The following is a 22646-nucleotide window of genomic DNA, read 5'->3' as shown; positions in this document are numbered from 1 at the left end:
ATAAAATTAATATAGGAATGTTTAAAATAGTCTTTTTTCTTTTTTCTTTTTCTTTTTTGGTTTTTCGAGACAGGGTTTCTCTGTGTAGTCTTGGCTTTCCTGGACTCACTTTGTAGACCAGGCTGGCCTCAAACTCACAGAGATTCGCCTGCCTCTGCCTCCTGAGTGCTGGGATTAAAGACATGCGCCACAACCACCTGGCTAAAACAGTCTTTTCAAAATTTATTATTTGTATATGTGTTTACCATGATGTGCATTTGGAGGTCAGAGTGTAACTTTGTGGAGTTACTTCTTTCTTTCCACCTTTACATGGATTCTTCCTCACCCAAAGGCATTTAAGACTAGATTTGACATCCTGTTTAGTTTTACAATTGAACCAATGAGGTACATAAAAATTGCCTTGCTTGAGGTCCATATATTAGAGAAGACTTTGAGAAATTCCATATTTTAATGAATTCACTACTTATCTAAGTATGTAACAATATTCTTACTGGTTTACATTGGTCAAAGTGTCTACAAATCAGTGGTATGCCGATCTTAGGAAGCCCTTTTGTAGACCAAGCTGTTTGCCCTTTTTTGTTGAGTGACATCTACTTCTGTTATTTATAAATATTGCCTCATACTTCACCATAGTATTTTGTTGTTGTTGTTGTTGCTTGGCCTTTTTTTTTTTTAAGACAGGGTTTCTCTGTGTAGCCTTGGCTGTCCTGGACTCACTCTGTAGACCATCCTGGCCTCAAACTCACAGCAATCCACCTGCCTCTGCCTCCCAAGTGCTAGGATTAAAGGTGTGCGCCACCATCACCTGGCTGTGTTTTGCTTTTTGAGGCTGGGCATGGAGCTCACTATTTAAGCTAACTTGTCCTCAAACTCACGGCATTCTTCCTATCTCAGCCACTCGTGTACCACAATTACAGGCATGAGCCACTCTGCCTAGCCTAGTTAGGTTTTTAAAAACTATTTTTGTTAAATTATGACAGATGTGCAGAAAAGCATATAAATCACGTGTATTCAAGTCTGTGATTTATTACAAGGTAAACATATCTCTGAAACTACCACCCAGCTTAAAAAAAAATTGAACATTATCATTAGCAGTCCAGAAACTCCCCTCATAGGCCTTTCTAATTACAACTCTCTTTCTGTCTTTCCAGAGGGGAGCGTTTCTCTGACTTCTGTAACCATAGATTAGTTTTCCGAGTTTTGAACTTTATTAAGTGGAATTATATACTATATATTCCTATGCATAGCATTTCTGTGATGTCCATGTAGGAAAAGGACCCTGTATAGTCTCATTGTGTTTATTCTGATAGACACAGTTTTAATTTTGGACTATAGTTCATAATGCAGATATGGGCATTCGTGTCTTGATGAACGTGCACCCATGTGTGTGTATTTCTAAGAGTGGGAAACTTAGTTATAGATATGTGTATGCTCAATTTTTGTTTTGCAGATTTGTTCCAGTTCACGCATATGGAATAAAACAATACATAAAAGTGCTAGTTATCAATTTTTTTCATTTTCTTTTAAGAATTACAGATTTATGGACTGGAGAGATGACTCAGAGGTTAAAAGCCCTGGCTATTCTTCCAGAGGGTCTGAGATCAATTCCCAGCAACCACATAGTGTCTCACAACTATATATAATGTGATCTGACACCCTCTTCTGGCTTGTAGGTGTACATGCAGGCAGAGCGCTGTATACATAATAATAAATAAATACATCAAAAAAGTTACAGATTTGTTTGTTTTATATATGTGAGCTATTGGTGATTGTAAGCCACCTGATTTGGGTGCTGAGAACTTACCTAGGTCTTTTATAAGAGCAGTAAGCACTTTCAACCACTGAGCCATCTCCCTAGCCTGAGACTCTGTCTTTGAGTGTTGTTCTTTTTTTTAATAAATCAGCTATGGTGGTGCACGCCTTTAATCCCAGCACTCAGGAGGCAGAGGCAGGTGGATCTCTGTGAATTCTAAGGTAGACAGATTTACACAAAGAAACCTTGTCTCCAAACAGCAAAAAAAAAGTTATTTAAAAAAAAAAACAAGTTAGCAGGCACAATTTCCAGAGCTATTGATAGGCTGTATATATCATATAAGCAAGTATCCAAGTTGTTGCTCTCTCATACCTTAGGCTTGAAAGGTCAGAAAAGTCCTTAAGGTGTTAGCTGGCTTTCTTTCTTTTCTTTTTTTAGTTTTCTTTCTTTTTTTAGTTTTTTGAGACAGGGTTTTTCTGTTTGGCTGTCCTGGACTTGCTGAGTAGACCAGGTTGGCCTTGAGCTCATAGTGGATGCCTGCCTCTGCCTCCCTAGTGCTGGGATTAAAGGGCATGTGCCACCATGCCTGACTCTTTATTTCTTTTTAAATATTTATTTATTTTTACATATATGAGTGCTCTATCTGCATGTTCACCTGCGTGCCAAAAGAGAGCATCAGATCCCAGTATAGATGGCTGTGAGCCACCATGTGGTTGTGGGAATTGAACTCAGGACCTCTAGAAGAGCAGACAGTGCTTTTAATAGCTGAGCCACCTCTCCATCCTTAGCTGGCTTTTTTTTTTTAAGATTTATTTATTCATTATGTATACAGTGTTCTGCCTGCGTGTATACCTGCACACCAGACGAGGGCATCAGATCCCATTACAGATGGTTGTGAGCCACCATGTAGTTGCTGGGAATTGAACTCAGGACCTCCGGAAGAGCAGACAGTGCTCTTAACCTCTGAGCCATCTCTCTAGCCCCTGCTGGCTTTCTTAAAGTAGTATGAAGTTAAATTTTATATATTTAGTAAGATGTACATTTTAAAGCAATCATTTATAGTATTTGAAGGAAATGGAATGGAATTTGAATGTGAAATGGCATTGTAGAAATGCTGAAATTGTTTCAAGATCTGATTTAGTTTTGAAATCCTAAGTGAATTTAATAGACATTAAGTGGCTGCATAGAACTTTGAATGTGTTAAACTACTTCAAGGAAAACTCCAAGAAAGGAAATCCATGGCACTGTAATGTCATAAGAACCAAAGTTCTTATAAAAAGAAGTTGTCAATTGGACGGAGTTTAGAAAACATTAGAGCAGTTTTCCTTGTGGGTCAGATGTTGTAGCAGGAGCACCAGAGATGAGTTACCTCTCCTTTCCTCTTCTCTCTTCTTACTCATTTATGGGGTTACGTGTGTGTGTGCAACAGCATAAATGTGGAGGATTACTCTCCTTCTATTATTTGGTCCTAGGGATAAAACTCAGGTTGTCGGGCTTGGTGGCAGATATCTTTACCCGCTGAACCATTTTAGCAACCTTAAAGATAGTCAGTCTGTCTGTCTGTCTTTCTATTGTTTGGTGTAGGCCTTTTTAGGGATGAAATCTAACATTGCCCAGATTGGTTGGTTTTATTCCTCTTCATGTCAAGAGGCCTGGCTATAGTACTTATTAAAGCAAAAATTTTATCATTGTATGACTTTCTACTCTCATGAGATTGTATTTTACATGTTTTTGTTTGATTGTTTTGTTTTCCAAGCCATACCTGTAATGCCAGTAACGACTAAGGAAATGGCTGAGAGTTTAAGGCCAGCCTGGGCAACATAGCCAGACCCTACTTAAGAAAAATCAAAATCAAAACAACAGCAACAAAGCTTTTTTCTTCCTTTCTGTGAGATACAAAGACTGAATGCAAACAAAGTAAACAGTTGAATTTAGTGAATGAATTTAGCATCTGGAGAGGAAAGTATTCATAATATCAAACAATACATGAGCATTAAATCCTTTACTTTTCCAAATTTTTACTTGAAAGCAAAGTCTGTAAAATAAAAACATATTGAAGGTGAAATCCTGTAGTGCTAAGGGAGAGAGGGAATGCCTAAAGCTTCTGTGTTCTAAGAAGCTTAGTTGGAAAACACCAACTGTTTACATAATGCCTTACTTGGATTATTTTACAGTTCTTCTATATGATCACCCTTCCCCATTTTTAGAGATAAGAAACAGAGTTTCACAATGACTTTCGTAGGACTACACAGTGTGTAAATGATGCAGCTACGGTTCCAACCACGCTGGCCAGTTTTCAGAGGACACACAGGCATTATTCAGCAGCGCTTAGGAGACTGAGGCAGGATGACTGCCGTGTGTTGAAACCTGGGCTGTATAGTGAGTTTCTCCAGAGACCCTGACTCAAAAAGCCAAAACAAAACAAAACAAAACTCACGTGAACTGCTGCACTGAAGGGTTTTGTGTACAGTGTCAACAGAAACTGTTCTTTCTATAAGGGATATTGGGGAATTTAAATAGGATCACTGGGCCTTTTTTTTTGGGGGGGGGATAATGTGATAAAATATCCATAATTGTGTTTGCCATCTGTATTAGTCAAGCTTCTCTAGAGGAACAGAATTTATAGAATGAATCTATCTATCTATCTATCTATCTATCTATCTATCTATCTATCCATTCATCCTTCCATCTAAAAAGGGGTTTTATGAGGATGACTTGCAGACTGTAGTCTAGCTAGTCCAACAATGGCTACCTGTGAACAGAAAGTCCAAGAATGCCAAAGTTGCTCAGCCCACAAGGCCGGACGTCCGACCTGGTCTTCAATGCTAGAATCCCAAAGAAGTAGGCACCGCTGCCAGTGAAGGAATGGACTTGCTAGTAAGCAGGCAGAGAGCAAAAGCTTCCTTCTTCTATGTCCTGATCCAGTCCTCCAGCAGAATGTGTGGCCCAGATTAAATGTTTGTCTTCCCGTCTAAATACCTGGATTAGATGTTGATCTAGCTACTTCAAGTTAAGCAAAAATCTCTCACAGACATGCCCTCCATTTTTGGGTTTCAGTTCAGTCCAGATGTAGTCAAGTTGACAGCTAAGACTAGCCATCACCCCACCTCAATAAATTATTTAGATTAAAAAAAATGCTTTTCTATTGTATGTGTATGGCATTTCACCTCTGTGCGTGTTTGTGCACCATGTGTGTGCCCTGCCTGCGGAGGTCAGAAGAGGGCAGCATATCTCCTGGAACAACTAACTCAACGTCGTAGATGGTTGCGAGCCACCACGTGGGTGCTGTGACCTGCACCTGGGACCTCTGCAAAAGCAACAAGCACTCTTAGCTGCTGAGATACTTCTCTAGGTGAAGACCTTCTTCATTTTTTATCAAGGTTATCTTCCCTGAGCCACGGTTCACACTGTGCATGTGTGAGGGCATGTAGCAGTTCCTTCTGCCTCCCGCACCTGGATCCTAGGAATGAAACTCAGATCGTCAAACTTGGCAGCTTGTGCCTTTACCTGCTGGATTAGTAGGTGAAGTGAGAAAAAAGACAAGAGATTCTAAGGGCCACCAGATAAGAGCTAGGCAGTGAAGATTTAAACCTGTGCCTCTTCTAACTATGCAGTGACTGATTTGTATTTACCAGATATTTTTCAGTGAAACCTATTTTTGTTGCCGTTGTTGTTATTTAAGGCAGGGTCTCACAATGGCTTGAATATCATTTCTCATTAATTAATTAGTTAATTAATTAATTTTCGGTTTTATTGGGACAGGATTTCTCTGTGTATCCTTGGCTGTTCTGGAACTCACTCAGGCTGGCCTTTAACTTAGAGATCCACCTGCTTCTGCCTCCCAAGTGCTGGAATCGAAGGCATGCACCACTATCTCCTGGCAAATCTCAATTTAAGTAAATACTTTATTTATTTAAGAGAAGACTAGAAGAGGATGTTAGACTCCATGGAACAGTTATGAGCCACCCGGGCATGGTATTAAGAACCAAACATGAGTCCTCTGGAAAAGTAGGATGAACTCTGGCGCTGAGTGAATCTTAAATTTGACCTTAATTCATTTGTTTGCTAGTTGCATGTGCTTTTGGGGACAGTTTCACTAGTTAGCTCAAACTGGTAGGCATCTTGCTACCCTCTTCCCCCTCCCAAGTACTAAGTTATTATTGCTATCATTTTTAGTTTTTACTTCATTATTTTTTTGTGTGTATGTGATATGTGTGCTCACATATGGGTACATTGGAGCCACGTTACCCCCGTAAGGAGGTCAGAGGACAGTTTTCTGGAGTCTATTCTCCCTGTCCAATGTGGGATTGAACTCCAGTCAGCAGGCTTGATGACAAGTATCCTTTAACTTGTTGAGCCATCTCTCAGGATAAGTAATATGGACAATTGTCGACATATCAAGGATACATAGAGGAGTTATGCAGTTCTAGAGCATTGAGGATTATGCTTGGAAGAGGAAAAAATATGGCTACCTGAGTCTTAACACTTGTCCTTTACCATGGAGCTAAGTTTATGGCTCCACCTTTTTCCTTTCTTTAATTTTAACGAGTAAAAGGTTTTTGCCTGCGTATACACATTTGCATAAGACATCTGATCCCTGGGACTAGAGTAACAGATGTCGTGAATCACCATGAGGGTGCTGGGAACAGAACCCGAGCTAAGAGCCTGTATTGTTCTTCCAGAGGACTCGTTTGGTTCCCAGCGCTCACACCAGTCAGCTTACAACTGCTCCAGAGGACCCAGTGTCCTGTTCTGGCCTCCTTGTCCACTCACAGGCATGTATAAATACACACTTAAAATATTTTTTACAACGTTCCCGTCTTGCATCTGATTTAGGGAGGTGCTAGCCATTTGCATTGTCCAGGACCGCTCCCTGTGGTGCTGATGTTGTCACACGCCTCGGTCTGTCCACTTCTCTTCATTCTCTCGTCTTTGTACTTATCTGACCAGATGGTTCCGGTGCCCATGCTCTCTATTTTCCTTTGTTTGATTAAATCTCCCTCAAATTAGTTCTGTTTTCAGCTCAAAATTTCTGATGGGTCCTTTTAATAAATGCTATTTCAGTGTTTTTAATTTGTTTAAGTCATTGTCCTAGTTATTTTCATCCTTGAGCCATGGTTTCCATTTAGTTTTCTGAGCACATTAACAGAGTTTATTGATTCTTTGTCTACTAAATTCAGTAACTTTTTAAGGAACAGAGCCTATGTGTCCTTTTCTTTTTGTATATGTTCAGGTGTGCGTGCGTGCATGCGTGCGTAAAACAGACATATTCAGCATTTGATATTGCAGATCTGTAAATAAGATTATTTTAAGTCTTTTTCCAGCATTTTCTGACCCTGGCCTTTGAAGGCTGGAGTCATTCATTTTCGAGTAATTCTTTCTAAGCATCCTATGAAGTGACTACGTTATTTTTGGGTAGTCACTGAAGTCTCATCTTTAGCTTGTGGTCAGACTCCGTTTTCTATTATTTCTCTTTTGGTTCTAGGGACTGAACCCAGGGTTTCTTCCTTTACCTTAAATACTTTCCCACTGCTATACAAGTATTTTAATATAAATTTTCTTTAATGAGTAGGATTTGCTTTTTGTTACTTTTCTCATTATTCTCTTAGTTGTAAACCTCTGGCTATTTTCCAAGTTCTTGCTAAAGTTGGTTTTGATGGATCCTTTTTGCTTTTTGAAACAGTGGAAAGAAGGGCGTCTGAAGCTGCCTGCTGGGCCGTTTTGCTGACATCACTCTCTCCTGCCTGCCTTTTAGTGAACCAATGATGCCTTTGTGGCTGAAGCAAGGGAGTGATCAAGAGAGGCGAACAGGGCGGCAGGCTGTTGAGGTGGGAGTGGAGGGCGATAACGCAGTCAGAACGAGGTGTGCTGCTTTTATTATGGTGCAATACAGAATCATTGGAGGGTTGTCAGTGAAGTGACCTGAAACAACTGGCATAAGATCACACCTGCTACTTCCTGTTTTGAAATACAGCCAAGTAAAAAGCCAGGGTTAGTGTCAGAGAAGCCAAATATGTGTTAGGTATATAGGTTTGAAGTTGAGGGAGAGATTAATAGATATAAATTTGGAAATTACCAACATATGTGACATTTAATACCACGAGACTACTTAAAATTATCCTGAGAGTCAGTATAGACAGAAACGAAAAAGACTAGAGTACCCTCAAGCACCCCCAACATTTAGAGGTTAGAATGTTTCCAAATACCCTAACATTTAGAGGCCAGTGTACTCTTAAGTACTGCTAGTATTTAGAGCAATGGTCTCAAGCTATGGGTTGCAACCTAAGACCATCCTGCATATCAGATATTCACATTATGATTCATAACAGTAGCAAAATTACAGTTAGGAAGTAGCAAGGAAAGTAATTTTATGGTTGGGGTCACCACAACCTGAGGAAGTGTATTATAGGGTCACAGCGTTAGGAAGGTTGAGAATCATTACTATAAAGAGGAAAGAATCGTGTACAGAGTCTGAAAATGAACATTCAGAAAAAAAGGAGAAAAGTGAGGTGAACTTCTTGTTTATCATTAAGCATTGCAAAGACTCCTTGGTGGTACTGTAACAAACCCTGCTGATAGATCATTTAAGCACAGAGTGAAAACTGAGGAGAGTATTAGTATGCCTTTGGCTGGGTCAGTATAAGGAGATGGTGAGACTAAAACTGATTTCAAGAGATAAAGTGTGCATGGTAGCGCATATATATAATCCTGATACTCAGAAGGCTGGGACGTGGTTGCCCTGAGTTCAGGGTGAGCCTGAGTAGCTTAGATTCTGTCTTAAAAGCAGTAAAAAGAGTTTGGGGTGTGGTTTGATTAACATATATAATACCCCCTGAGTTTATCCCCTGTTAACACACAGACACAATACTTGCTTTTGCTTTTTTGTTTTGTTTTGTTTGTTTTGTTTTTGAGACCGAGAGGCCAGGCGAAGGGGCAGTTCAGGCTAGCCGAGAATTCACTGTGCAGCTGAACTGTACTTGAAGCAATCCTCTCTCAGTCTTCTACGGGCTGGGATACAGGTATGAGGCCCCATGAATAGGGGAAGAAGTTTCAAAAATGTCTCCTGAGGTTAGTTGGAATACTTGAGTTGCAGGCAAGAGTCTTTTTCTGGAATATATGTATTTAGAATAGCAGGTAAGATTCCCCAGGAAGGAAAGAAGACCAAATTAAAAAGTAAATAGAAATACCCTAATGGGAAGAATATAGTTTCCTATATATTTTAATTCTTTTTTTTCAAAGATTTATTTATTTATTATATATACAGTATTCTGTCTGCAGCCCAGAAGAGAGCATCAGATTTTGTTATAGATGCTTGTGAGCCACCATGTGGTTGCTGGGAATTGAACTCATGACCTTTAGAGGAGCAGTCAGTGCTCTTAACCTCTGAGCCATCTCTCCAGCTTCATATTTTAATTCTTAATTTTGTGCAGATTTTTAATAGTCTTTGTTGCAATTTGAAAGTTGTTAATAATGTTGAGACAATTGAGTTCATTTTTTGTAGATATATGCATTTTCATTTAATAATTGTTTGAAACTTTCTTTTAAAAATTGCTTTATAAGAGACTAGAGAAATAGTCCCACTGATTAAGAGCACTGCCTAGTCTTCCCGAGAACCTGGGTTTAATTCCTAGCACTAGCATGGTGGCTACCAGACATCTGTAACTCCCGTTCCAGGGGACCCAACGCCTTCTTAGAGCTTCTGCGGTTGCTGCATGTGTCTGGTGCTTTTGCACAGACATACATGCAGCCAAAACATCTGCATGCATAAAACCATTAAATGATTAGGAATATATAAATTACAGTTTAAGATACTCTTAAGTTAAAAATTATATTTTCTACTAATATTTCCTGGGTTCTGTTGCATTCTAGCATAAAGCTTTTCTAAATCATTTATTCTCAGTAATTATTATAGTAAAGGTGACATCTTCTGTTAGTATGGAAAACATTTTAATATGTATTATAAACTTGGTTATCATATAAAGTACTTAGGGTAGGTGGTGGGCTTTTCTGCTCTTTTGTTTTTATTTACCCCTACTAATAAGGAACCTTGTAAATGACAGTGCCCTACCTTCTAGACTTTACCTTATGACGGACTCGGTGAGGATCATTGTTATCAAGTTTTTTGTGAAACCCTTGTTGTTTGTTTGTTTGTTGAGCTAACTGTGTAGCCCCAAACGGCCTAGAACTTAAAGAGTTCCACCTCTTTCCGACTCCAAAGTGCTGGGATAAATTGTGTGTGTGTGTGTGTGTGTGTGTGTGTGTGTGTGTGTGTGTGTGTGTGTGTTTTAAACTAAAATTGGAATTATTTGCAAATGTGTGTTTCAGAATGTAGATTTGTGCACATGAGGTGCATTGCCCACCAAGGCCAGAAGAGGCTGATGGGTCCTTTGGAGCCAAAGAAAAAAGACAGTTGTGAGCCATCTGATGCAGGTGCTGGGAACCAAACTCAGGTCGTCTGGAAGAGGCGTGCATATGGCTCTTAACAGCCTAGTCATCTCTCTAGTGCCCAGATGTTGGTTCTTTGTCCCATAGAGCAGAACCAATAAGCATGCTCAAAGTCACTTAAAGATAGAGAGTTCCATTCGGGGTTGGCATCAGAAGTCAAGCTCTCAGGTCAGTGTGCATGGCCCTCACTCCACCCCCAGGTGAAAGAAATCAAGTTATATTCCTTGTTAGGATGGAAGGCTCAGGTGGATTAGTACAGACGGAATAGTTAGGACTGTTCCAGCAAGGTGTCTTGTCTCCAAGACTTATTTGTTTCTGCCTTAGTACTTGACCATGTGTGTGTGTATGTGTGTGTGTGTGTGTGTGTGTGTGTGTGTGTGTTGTATAAATTTTACACTCGATCTTAGTGTAAGAGCTGGCGAAAAACTGAAATTGTAAACAGTCATGGTGCTGATGGGCAGAAAATTTACTTTGCAAGAAGATGGTAATGAAATGGGAAAACAACCAGTGGTTAAGAGGGCAGTCAAGTCAGTTTGGCTCAGCCTGGCTCTGCTGTGCCTAGCATCTTTTTTTTTTTTTTTCCCTACAGAAACTCACTATCTTGAAATAAGCAAGCATTCTTAGTGCACATAGTAATCATACAGGGTGTACTTGGGTCAGTTCCCAGGAAAGGAAATTAAGGAAGACCACTAGGGGAATGCAGAAAAGAAAACTTTGTTAGCAACACAGGGAAATTTTGCTTTTTGTTTTCCCCCTTGTTTTCTGAGACAGAGTTTCAGTCCATAGCCCAGGCTGCTCTTGCACTTGTAGCAGTCATCTTCCCACAGAGTCCCCAAGAACAGGAATTATTGGTGTGAGCTACCTAGCTAGCTAAAACTTGGACTGAGTAAAATGATCACAGGGGTTAATACTGCAACACCAGCTTACTTGGAAAAGATTTTTTTTTTTTTTTTGGTTTTTATGAGACAGGATTTCTCTGTGTAACCTTGGCTGTCCTGGACTCGCTTTGTAGACCAGGCTGGCCTTGAACTCACAGCGATCCACCTGCCTCTGCCTCCTGAATGCTGGGATTAAAGGCGTGCGCCACTACGCCCGGCTAAGTTTGTTTGTTTGTTGGTTGGTTGGTTTTTTTGGTTTTTTGATTTTTTTTTTTTTTGCCTTGAGTCATTTTAAATATTTTTAAATATTCTTTTCTTTCTTTCTTTCTTTGTTTTTGCTTTTGCTAGAGTTTTAGTATATACTTCTAGCTGTCCTAGAACTTGCTCTGGAGGCTGGCCTTGAACTAACAAGTGTGTGCCTGCCTCTCACTTTCTAGCATTAAGATTAAGTACGTTAAGATGAAATTATATTGTTTTAGAAAAGCAAGAAAGCAGAGGTGAGAAAGAAGAGCTTGGTGCCTGGAATGACGTGCTTAAGAAAAGCTTATACCTAAGCCTGTATCATTTATAGTCACAATACACCAGTTTAAGGTATTTAAAATAATTTTAGTTGTGTAGTTTACGTACTATATGATTTAATCCATTTAAATGAATAATTCGCTGGTTTTCCACCCTTTTAAACATTTTTATCACTTAGGTCTGTCTGTCTGTCTGTCTGTCCGTGTATGTATGAATATAGCATGTATTGTGGTTGCACATGTGCCATACTTAAGAGCCAGCAGTTTTATCTGTCAAGACATCTCACTGACCTCATTCTTCCACCTCTTCTACTTTTTAAATTTTAGTTTTTCTTAAATTAAAAATGTGTGTCTATGTGTGTATGAGTGTATGTTCCACGTGTCTGTGTGCCCATGGAGTCCAAAAGAGAGTGTCAAGTCAGAGTTTCCAGAGCTGGAGTTAATAGGCTTTGTGAGCCTCTCAGTGTGCATGTGAGACCCAAACACCAGTCCTGTGGAAGAAGAACAGTGAGCGCCCTTAACTGCTGAGCTGCCCCTCCTCCTCCTTTTTGATGACAGAGCCTTTCTTTTAGTCTAGGCTGACTTCCAACCTAAGAATCTTTAGATTCACAGGCATACACCACCACACCCAGCAGTGGTTTCTAGTAATCACAGACTTGTTTAAATATCACTGTAACCAGTTTAGAACATTTTCATCACCTCGAAACATGTGGCCAGTATTCACTGGTCACCAGTCACACCACACAGCCACCCTACCTTCAGCTTTATAACCACTAACCTACAAATCTCTATAGATTTGTTAGGAAGATGGCAAGTTTGAGGCCAGCCTGGGATACATATTGAAACTCTGTCTGCAAAGGGGGGTGTGGGGGAAGCAGAGTACACCTCTGTAATTGTTTTCTCTCACTTAGTGTAAGGTTTTCACAGTTATCAGTTATGAGGCAGTGTTTCATTTTTGTTAGAGTTTTAGTTTTTGCAATGCTGGGAGTTGAACCCAGGTCCTTATAAATGCTATAAAAAGAATTCTACCATAGACTTTAGTTATGTTTTGCGACAGGGTCTCAGCAAGTCACCTAAGTTGCTTTGAACTCAATCTGTAGCCCAGGCTAGCCAGCCTTGAACTTGTGACCTTAAATTTCAGTCTCCAAGTAACTGTGATTATAAGCCAATACCACCAAGTCCAGCTCACTTCTTTTTTTTTTTTTTAAAGATTTATTTATTTATTATGTATACAAATCTCATTATAGATGGTTGTGAGCCAACATGTGGTTGCTAGGAATTGAACTCATGACCTTTGGAAGAGCAGTCAGTTCTCTTAACCTCTGAGCCATCTCTCGAGCCCCAGCTCACTTCTTTTTATTACTAATACTTCATTATACAAATATACCATCCTTTTATTTATGTATTTATCAGTTAGACAGCTGCTTGTTTCCCATTTGGGTATTGTGAATAAATACTGCACTGGGCATTGCCATGTAAGTTTGTGTTTAAGTGTCTGTTTTAAATTCCATTGGGTATTTATTGAGAAGTGCAATTATTAAACTATAAGGAAACTGTAGTTTTAAAGTTTTGAGGACTTGCCAGACTTTTCTACAGAAGCTACATTTTTATCACTAATTGTATAAATTCACTGACTTGCTCTTTCAATCTATCTATCTTCCTTTCTTTCATTCTTCCTTTCTTCCTTCCTTCCTTCCTTTTCCTGCTTAACCATTCTTGCATTCAGTTATTTTCTTGGTGTTTTTACTTTGTCATTCTAATGGTTAAGAAATGATCTTTCTTTCTTTCTTTCTTCCTTCCTTCCTTCCTTCCTTCCTTCTTTCCTTTCTTTTTTGTTTGTTTGATACAGGATTTCTCTGTGTGATCTTTTATGATTTTGGTTTATAGTTCTGTGGTAATTAATGGGGTTGGATTTTTTTTCCTTGTCATTACTAGAGATTTATATAACTTTGGAGAATTAGCTAGATTTAAAAAAAAATATTTGGGCTATTTTATTACTAGTAACTTCTTGAAAATGCTTTATATGTTCTAGATATAAGTCCTTACACATTTTAGATATAATTTATTTTTTGTTTTTGTTTTTTGAGACTGGATTTCTTTGTGGAGTAGCCCTGGCTGCCCTGGAACTTGCTCTGCAGACCAGACTGGCCTGGAACTCAAAGATCTGCCTGCCTCTGCCTCTTGAGTGCTGGGATTGCAGGTGTGTAGTACTGTGCCTTCCCACCTTGGGCTTTTGATTTTAGTGATGTAGCCTGTAAACTTCTCAGGTCAAAGCTTTTCATCTTGATGAAGTAAACACTAGGTTTTCATCTGACTAGTACTGTAGGAGTATTTTGTACCATGTATTATATATATTAGAGTGTATTCTAACCCAGTGAAACTCTAAGAAGTTCCACAGTAATGTGTTCTTTCTAGTTGTTTTATTGTATCTACTCTTCCTAAAACCAAGTTAAGGATGAGTAAACTGCTATTAGCGATTATTTCTATTTCTCCCCTTACAATTTGTGTATAGTGAATAACTTTCTACTCTGCAACTCAAGGGACAACTGCAGTACCTGGGCTTTCTGGGCTTTCGTCACCTTAACCTTCTTCATTGTACTTCACGTCATCCCATTTTACACCATAGTTTTCTCCAGTTAAGATTTTTGTAAAGTATTTTATATTCCAAATGCTTGTTTTTGTTTTGTTATGAGAAAAGGTTTTACACACTAGCCCAGACTGTCCTTGAAGACTCACCATGTATTCTAGACTGTGGCTACGTGTGGCTTACTAAAGCAATAGATGCCATTGTGATCAACATCTAGGTATAACTTATACAAATTTGGTAGTTGAGTTGGGTGGTGATGGCTTAAATCCAAGCATTTGGGAGGCAAAGACAGGTGGATCTCTTTGAGTTCTAGGCCAGTCTGCTCTACACAGTGAGTTCTAGGACAGCTAGGGCTATTACATGGAGAAACCCTGTCTTGAAAAACAAAAACAAACAAAACAAATTTGGTAGTTGTTACTTTTCAGAATTAAAAAAAATAACATCTCCATAGTTGACTAGTTAGTAGAGATTTTATTTAGGGGTGTGTGTGTGTGTGTGTGTGTGTGTGTGTGTGTGTGTGTGTGTGTACGGCATGCATGTGCATGTGTTTTATTTTGTTTGAGATAGGGTTTATCTTTGCAGCCCTGCCTATCCTGGAACTCACTCTGTAGAACAGGCTGGCCTCAGACTCACATAGATCCTCCTGCCTCTGACTCCCAAGTGCTGGGATTAAAGGCGTGTGCCATCATTCCTGACTTAAGCTTTTTTTTTTTTTAAAGATTGTTATAAGTTTATCATTTGTTTAGCTCAGGCCCCTGTTTGTTTTCCATTTAGCCTGAATTCTAGCATTTGCATAGTTTGATAAGTAAAATATGAAACAAGTATATTTCCTAATGATTTTGCAGCTTTGCTAGTGATGTAGTAATGGTCATAACTGGCGGTAGGAAGATGCGTGCATTTCTTTCACAGAAGCCTAAGTCATTTGGCTATTAGGCTGCTCTTCCTGGTAGAGAAGGAAAAGCACCGTGTGAGCTACGTGAGGGAATGTTCCAGCACACTGCAGCACACTCGTGCTAGTGCTTTCAGCCAACCAATCCACATGAGTTTTATTTCATTCTGGGTCACCTTCTCCTGACATCTTTAAAAGTGTGCTTCTGGCACAACTGCATATACCCTGTGGGATCTGGAGAAGGCGACCATAATCTGCTGATGAACCCAGGAACACCTGACAGTAGCTCCTGTAAATCCACAACATTTTGAAGGGCAGTGCCTAGACGTTTTAATCACTGGCTCGAAGTGCTCCGCATGGCTGGGTGACACACTGTAGGGATTCTTTTACATTATTCCATCATAATATGTATACTTCAAAGTAAAGAATGGGCATTTTTACCTTCAAATGAATACTTATATCTGCCACAGAAACCTGTTTTCCTCCATAAATAATAATAATAATAATAATAATAATAATAATAATAATAATAATAACAACAACAATAACAATAACAATAATTTGCAATGAATTATCACACACAAAGTACTATGTGTAAGTTTTGTTTATATAAACTTAACAAATACCTACTACTAATTTTAAATTCCTTCTGTTCTTATTTTCCTAGGATTCTGACGTGTCATGACATGTAGCCTGTAGAGCAATAATGAACACTGACCTGTTTTGGATTAGTTGACAACCCTCAGAAATGATACGGTAATATCTACCACAGGGAAGCCGAACGAACTCTGCTTGGAGTGAACAACTCAAACTGTCATTAGAGTTTCAAAATGACAGACCCAATGATGGACTTTTTTGATGATGCTAATCTTTTTGGTGAGACCTTAGAAGGCTTATCAGATGATGCATTTGTACAGCCAGGACCGGTCTCACTAGTTGACGAGTTGAACTTGGGTGCAGAGTTTGAGCCTTTGCACATAGACTCTTTAAACCATGTTCAAGGTACTCCAACGCATCAGAAGATGACGGATTTTGAACAGTTAAATCAGTTTGACTCAATGAAATTTCATCAAGTTAATCAGTCTTTTGGCAGCCCAGCTGAACATGTATTATCTCCACACTCTCAATTTAATTGCTCTCCAATCCACCCTCAAAACCAACCCAATGGTTTGTTTCAAGATGTAGCAGATGGCAGTCCAATGTGGGGTCATCAGGCAACTACTGGCCTTTCTAATCAAAATGGATCTCCTTTTCATCAAGGACATTCACACTCTCTACATCAAAATAAAAGCTTTGTGGCACACCATGATTTTGCCTTATTTCAGGCCAGTGAACATCAAACACAATGTACTTCACTTCGCTCACAACAAAACAGAGGTAATCTTAACCCAGGGCAAAATTCTCTTGGCCAGTCTAAGAGTTTTATAGACGTCAATGTGTCTGGCGCGCACCGAGTTAATGCTGACCACCCGCCACACCTCACTCACGCTCCCTCCTCACAGCAGTCCCTTCCAGTGCAGTTTTCTCAGACAGCAAACCCTCCAGCACACTTCCTCAAGTGTGGCAATCACCAGGAAGGCAATTTTAACAGACCGTCTCCCAGCCTGACTTCCTGTTCTGTGAGCAACTCACAGCAGTTTCCTGCACATTATTCCTTTTCTAGTGGTCGCGTGTCACCAAGCAGTCTCCTGCAGTCACCTGCTCTTCTCGCACCCAGTCATACACATCAGAGTCTATCCGATTTTGCTGGAAGTAACTCCTTTTCACCTCATCGGGGAATTAAGCAAGAATCCACTCAGCATATGCTAAACCCCACTCCATCATTGAATTCGAATAATTTTCAAATGTTGCATTCGTCACATCCTCAGGGTAATTATAGCAATTCAAAATTATCTCCTGTGGACATGAACTTCCCAGATCCTGTTGACTCAGGACCTCAAATGGGTCATTTCAATGATCATGTGGAAACTAATGGTTTTTCATCATTAGAAGAGAATTTGCTTCATCAAGTGGACTCTCATACGGAACCATTTGCTGGACTTGACCCAGAGGACCTCCTTCAAGAGGGTCTCCTCCCCCAGTTTGATGAATCACCGTTTGGACAAGATAATTCCAATCATGTTTTAGATCCTGACCTTGATCGGCAGTTTACTTCACATCTTGTAGCACGGCCTTCTGACCTGACTCAAACTCAGTTGCAATATCAGGCTCGGAGTTGGCCTTCCTCATTGTCTAACCATCAGCACTTACACAACAGAAACCATCTATGTTTACAGCGACAGGTATGTAGTTCTGTTTTTATTGGGGCGGTTTGACGGGGAGTAGGCTTCTACTCAGTTCACTTTAAACGAGACCAATTCAGGATTTCCTAAAATCAGAATTCTATTGAGTGTGCATATTTTGACAGGTTTATCTTGCTGTTGCGATCTTATTAAGAAGCGATTCTTTGTGTTTTGGAGCTGTAACTTTTAATATGTCTCATTGCTTTTGTGTTTACTTTTAACAGAAGGCTATTTTGTCAAAATTAAACCTTAGTAACCACAATAATTAAATAGGAAACAGCAGTCTAGCAATGGTTTAGTATCAGTATGATAGGCATAGAGCTGATGGTCCTATACAAGTTCATATAGATCTATTTGCACACCCAGCATCTCTCTGATTGCTGAACAAAGCACAGAGGAAGAAATGGCCAAACCAGGCACGGTGGCACTCACCTCTGTAATCTTAGCTTGCAGCTGGCTGGGGCAGGGTTGCAAGTTTAGGCCAGTTTGGATGTATTAGAAAAGCTGTGGAGAAACAAAACACACATCAAAATTGTAAAGCCAAGGTAATGTGGAACTTCAGTTAAAAATCAGTGTATTGAAAAAAATCATAAAATGTAGATCATTTGTTTCATTTATTAGAAACAATTTTTGACATTCATGCTTTTAAAATGTCTTTTTACATTTGTTTAATATGTGTGTATGTGAATGTATTGGAAGCATGCATGCTGATGTGCATGTAGAGGTTGGGACTCTCTCTTGTTTCTGATCGAGATTCTGGGACCAAATTTAATGTCACCAGATTTGGCAGCAAGCACCCTTACCTACTGAGCCATTTCACCAGTCCTAATGTTCATGCTCAGTGCTGACATATTCATGGGGAAAGTACTAATGTGCTTGGTTTTATTCACTGATAGAATACATTTCAGAATGTATGTATTTTGGAAATAATGTTGGAAAACATTTTGACACAAACATAGCAAAAATGATATATCCAAAATATATTGTTAAAATGTATTATTCTATCTGTGTGAGTGTTTTCCCTGTTTGCATGTCTATGTACCACGTACATGCCTGAGGCCCACAGAGGCCAGCAGAGGTTATTGGATCCCCGTGTGCTGGAGTTACAGATGGTTGTGGGCTGTTATGTAGGTGCTGGGAATTGAGCCAGGGTCATCTGGAAGAGTAGCCAGTGCTTTTAACTGCCAAACAATCCCCTCCAGCCCCCAAAGGTATTTGATGTTTATAGCAGGGAACTGGAAACATCACAGCTTATTATTATATACAAATTTAATGGACTACTATGAACATTAAAAAGACCTTGAAGGCTAACACCGAGAAAATGTTAATGATACCCCAGGAATAAGACATAACTCCAAATTATGATCATGATAAAAATAGTTCAGAGTGCAGGTAGTGCAACCAGATTCTGTGCATTAGACTTTGGCTCCTCATACTTCAGATGTGTGATTTTTGAATTAGTTACATAATATCTGTCTGCTCCGGTTTCTCATCTTTTGGGGGTGGTTTATTTTATTTATAGCTGAGTGTGGTAACTCAGCCTTTTAATCTAGCACTCGGGAAACAGAGGCAGGCAGATTTCTTGAGTTCAAGTCCAGACTGATCTATAGAGCAAGTTCTAGGACAGCCAGGGCTACACAGAGAAACTCTTGTCTTGAAAAACAAAACAAAATAAGAAAGATTTGCTTTATTTGCGGGAGTGTCTACCCTCAGAGGTCAGAGGGGGGTTTTATGAGTACTTGGCATCACAGGCATTTGCAAGCCACCTGATATGAGTGCTGAGATCTGAACTTCAGTACTTTGATGGAGCAGTAAGACTCTGAACCACTGAGTTATCCCTCCAGCCTGCTTCCTCATCTTTACATTATAAAACAGTGAGCTAGAGTATAGTGGTGCATGCTGTTAGTCCTGGCATTTGGGAAGCAGAAGCAGGTGGATTTCTGTGAGTTTGAGGCACCCTCGTCTACACAGAGAGTTCCAGGACAGCCAGGGCTTCATAGACCGTGTCTCAGAACACACACACACACACACACACACACACACACACACACACACACACACTAGCAATATCATCTATATAATAGATGTGTTGGGAAGGATTAGATTTTAAAGTACTTGAAACTATTAGATTATAGTTAGGTACTCTTTTTCTTTGAGACAGGGTCTCACAATGTAGCTCTGGCTGTTCTGGAATTCATTCTATAGACTACACTGGCCTCGAACTCAACAGAGATCACCTGCCTCTGCCTTTGGCCTATACATGGGTACTTAATAAATGCCTATATAACTATATATTTTTATAGTGGTATTCTAATATGCAAATGAAAACATACCAGAAGGAAGTAGGCTTTTTTTCAGGGTAATACATTTGTACTTTCTTTCACTTGTATTCTACCATTTTTGTCACGTGAGAGTATTATCTTCCTAAAAAAACATACTAAGTATAATATTTTATGAAGTCTTATTAAATTATGTATTTATGAGATGTTTCAAATTTTTAAAAAAGATTTATTTATTTTATTTATTATGTATATAGTGTTTTGCCTACATGTACACCTGCATACCAAAAGAAGGTACCAGATCTCATTACAAATGGTTGTGAGCCACCACCGTGTGGTTGCTGGGTATTGAACTCAGTACTTTTAAAAGACTAGGCAGTGCTCTTAACCTATGAGCCATCTCTCCAGGCCTGTTTATTTTATTTTATTTTTTGGGGGGACCAAAACCTCACACTTTATAGCCCTGGCTAATCTAGAACTCACTCCATAGACCTTGCTGGCCTTGAACTCACATAGATCCTCCTTCTGCCAACTGAAATATTCCAGTATTTTTACCTGTGAGAATGAGTATACAATGAGACACTTTGGGTTTGGGGGTTTTTTGTTTGTTTTGTTTTGTTTTTGGTTAGACCAGATCTCGTCTTTTACAAGCTGGCCTTGACTTCAAATTTCCTATAGATGACCTTGATCTTCCTGCCTCTATCTCTTGAGTGCTGGGATTACAGATCTATCACATCATACCTGGTTAATATACCTACTTATGTACCTAGTTAATGATTAGGGGATCAACTCAGGGCCTTGAGCATTATAGGCAAGCACTCTGCCACTGAGTTATACCATCAGCCCTCTTTTAAAAATTTTTACTTAATGCTGTATCTGCATGTACACCTGATGCCAGAAGAGGGCTTCAAATCACATTACAGATGGTTGTGAGCCACCATGTGGTTTCTGGGAATTGAACTCAGGGCCTCTGGGAGAGCACAGTAGTGCTCTGGAAGAGACAGCTATCTATCCAGCTCCATCAGTTTTCATTCCAAGATAGACTTTTGTTTATTTGCTTTGTTTAAGACAGTGTCTCTCAATGTCATCTTGCCTGGCCTAGAACCTGGAAGTCAAAGAACTTTCCACTTCTGCCTCCCAAGAACTAAGATTGAAGGAGTGAGCCACCATACCTGGCTCAAGGCAGATTCTTACTAAGTTGCTTAGGTTAGCTTTGAACTAACTCTGTAGTGCAGGAAGGCTATAATTTACACTCCTCTGCCTCAGCCTCACATGTATCTGGGATTTAGAAGCCTTTGCTACCAAGTCCAGCTTTGTTTTATTTCAAATAACATTTCAATACACTAGTTTAAAATTTTTATTAGCATATATTAATTATACATAATAGAAAGCTTTATTATAACCTTTTCATACATATAATATGTGTATATCAGATATATATATATATATATATATATATATTTAATGCATATAAAGTATTTTGATCATATTAACATATGCTGTATTAACTTCTTGTCTCCTCCTCTTGGTCCACCTCCTCTTTCCAACCAGTCTCGATTTTGCTTTTGTTTGTTGTGTAACCTAATGATTTTCATTACAGTTGCTTATAGAAGTGTGACTGGGGGACTATTTATAGAGACCTGAACACCTTGACAATAGCTATAACAGTAATGAAAATCTCTCTCCCTCCCCTAGCAACTGCCTATAGGTTCTCAGAAAGGGGCAGTACCTAGTGAACCTTTCCAGCCTCCATGACTGAAAGTTGGTGATGGATCCAGTCATATGCAGGTTTAAGAGGTAATCACAGCTGCAGTAGACATAGACCTTGGAGACAACACCACACAGTACTCTACCCCTTCCTTCCATTGTGACAGTCTTTATGCTGCCGCTTGTGAAATGTTCTCTGAGCTTTGGATTGGCAATACAGATGTCCCATTTAGGGCAGAACATTCAAATTCACTTACTCTCAGCACTTTGACCAGTAGTTAATTGCTGTCTACTGCAAAAATAATGCTTCTCTGACTTAAAGTTGACAGAAGCTACAATCTAATGGCATAACACGATTATTTAGAAGGCAATTTGATAGGCACATCATATCCACTCAGCAAAACAGCAGCCTACAACCTTTCCAGCCATAGGCTCTTTTGACAAAGTTTACTGTATCAGATGTGGGGCACCCCAATCCAGTCAGACAGCTCTGGGTTATCCTCAAAACAGACTTGTCACTGTTGCACCAGTGGCACATCTTGCTGGGTAGATAATAGTTTAGCACACAAGGGTCACAGCTGAGTGAAAACTGTTACGACAGTTCTCTCCCAGCAGTCTGCATAGCACTTTCTGTGACTATGAGGCAGACTGTGCACGGAAGAAGCTTCCAGATCAAGTCTGACTTTATGTTTCTATCTTTTGCAACCAGAGCATCAATGCACAGGTTTGGGAATGTCTAAGATGGATGTACCAAAGCTATACTTACATATACTTTAAGGGCACATACCTCGCCTCCATTCCACTTGTTGAGTGTTAGGATTTTGCTCCCTCTACTGGAGGCAGAGTCAAGCGTGTTAGTCAGAAGGACCCTGGAGAAGTTCTCCATTAACAGTTCCTCTATTCAGTTTCTTTGTAGTCTTTTACTGGCTTTAACTATTGCTTTGTCCAATGTATGATTAACTTATGAATCATTAAACTTATTTACTTTCCAGCTTGATTTTGTTTTCTAAGAACAAACATGTTTTGTTGGGTTTTGTATCGTTTTTCAATTCATGATTTTCCAAAGATATTTCCAGCTTTGAAAGTAGTAACATTTCTCTTTTTAAATTTTGCAAGGTCACGTCGATGAGTGATGTAGCTTCCTCCATTGCTAGCATATAAACATACAGACGTTGAAAATAAATTATTTTTAAAAAATATTCATTTAAGCTGGGTGTGGTGGCGCCTGCCTTTAATTCCAGCATTCGGGAGGCAGGGGCAGGCAGATCGCTGTGAGTTTGAGGCCAGCCTGATCTCCAAAGCAAGTCT

At 39.5% G+C, this 22646-nt stretch overlaps 1 protein-coding gene across 6 annotated transcripts in view; it reads left to right on the top strand.

Annotated features, from left to right (window-relative positions):
• CHD9 (chromodomain helicase DNA binding protein 9) overlaps positions 1-22646 on the top strand; it is a 171210-nt gene that overhangs the window by 40349 nt on the left and 108215 nt on the right. For all 6 annotated transcript variants that reach the window (XM_084757124.1, XM_084757123.1, XM_084757121.1 and 3 more), the window contains exon 3: positions 15738-17352. In XM_084757124.1, the coding sequence (XP_084613250.1) occupies positions 15901-17352 (1452 nt within the window). In that variant the 5' untranslated portion in view covers positions 15738-15900. The remainder of the gene's footprint in view (positions 1-15737; positions 17353-22646) is intronic.

This window comes from Acomys minous, assembly GCF_964271855.1.
Source record: "Acomys minous genome assembly, chromosome: 14".
Classification (NCBI taxonomy): domain Eukaryota; kingdom Metazoa; phylum Chordata; class Mammalia; order Rodentia; family Muridae; genus Acomys; species Acomys minous.
This window is presented reverse-complemented; position numbering and strand designations above follow the sequence as displayed.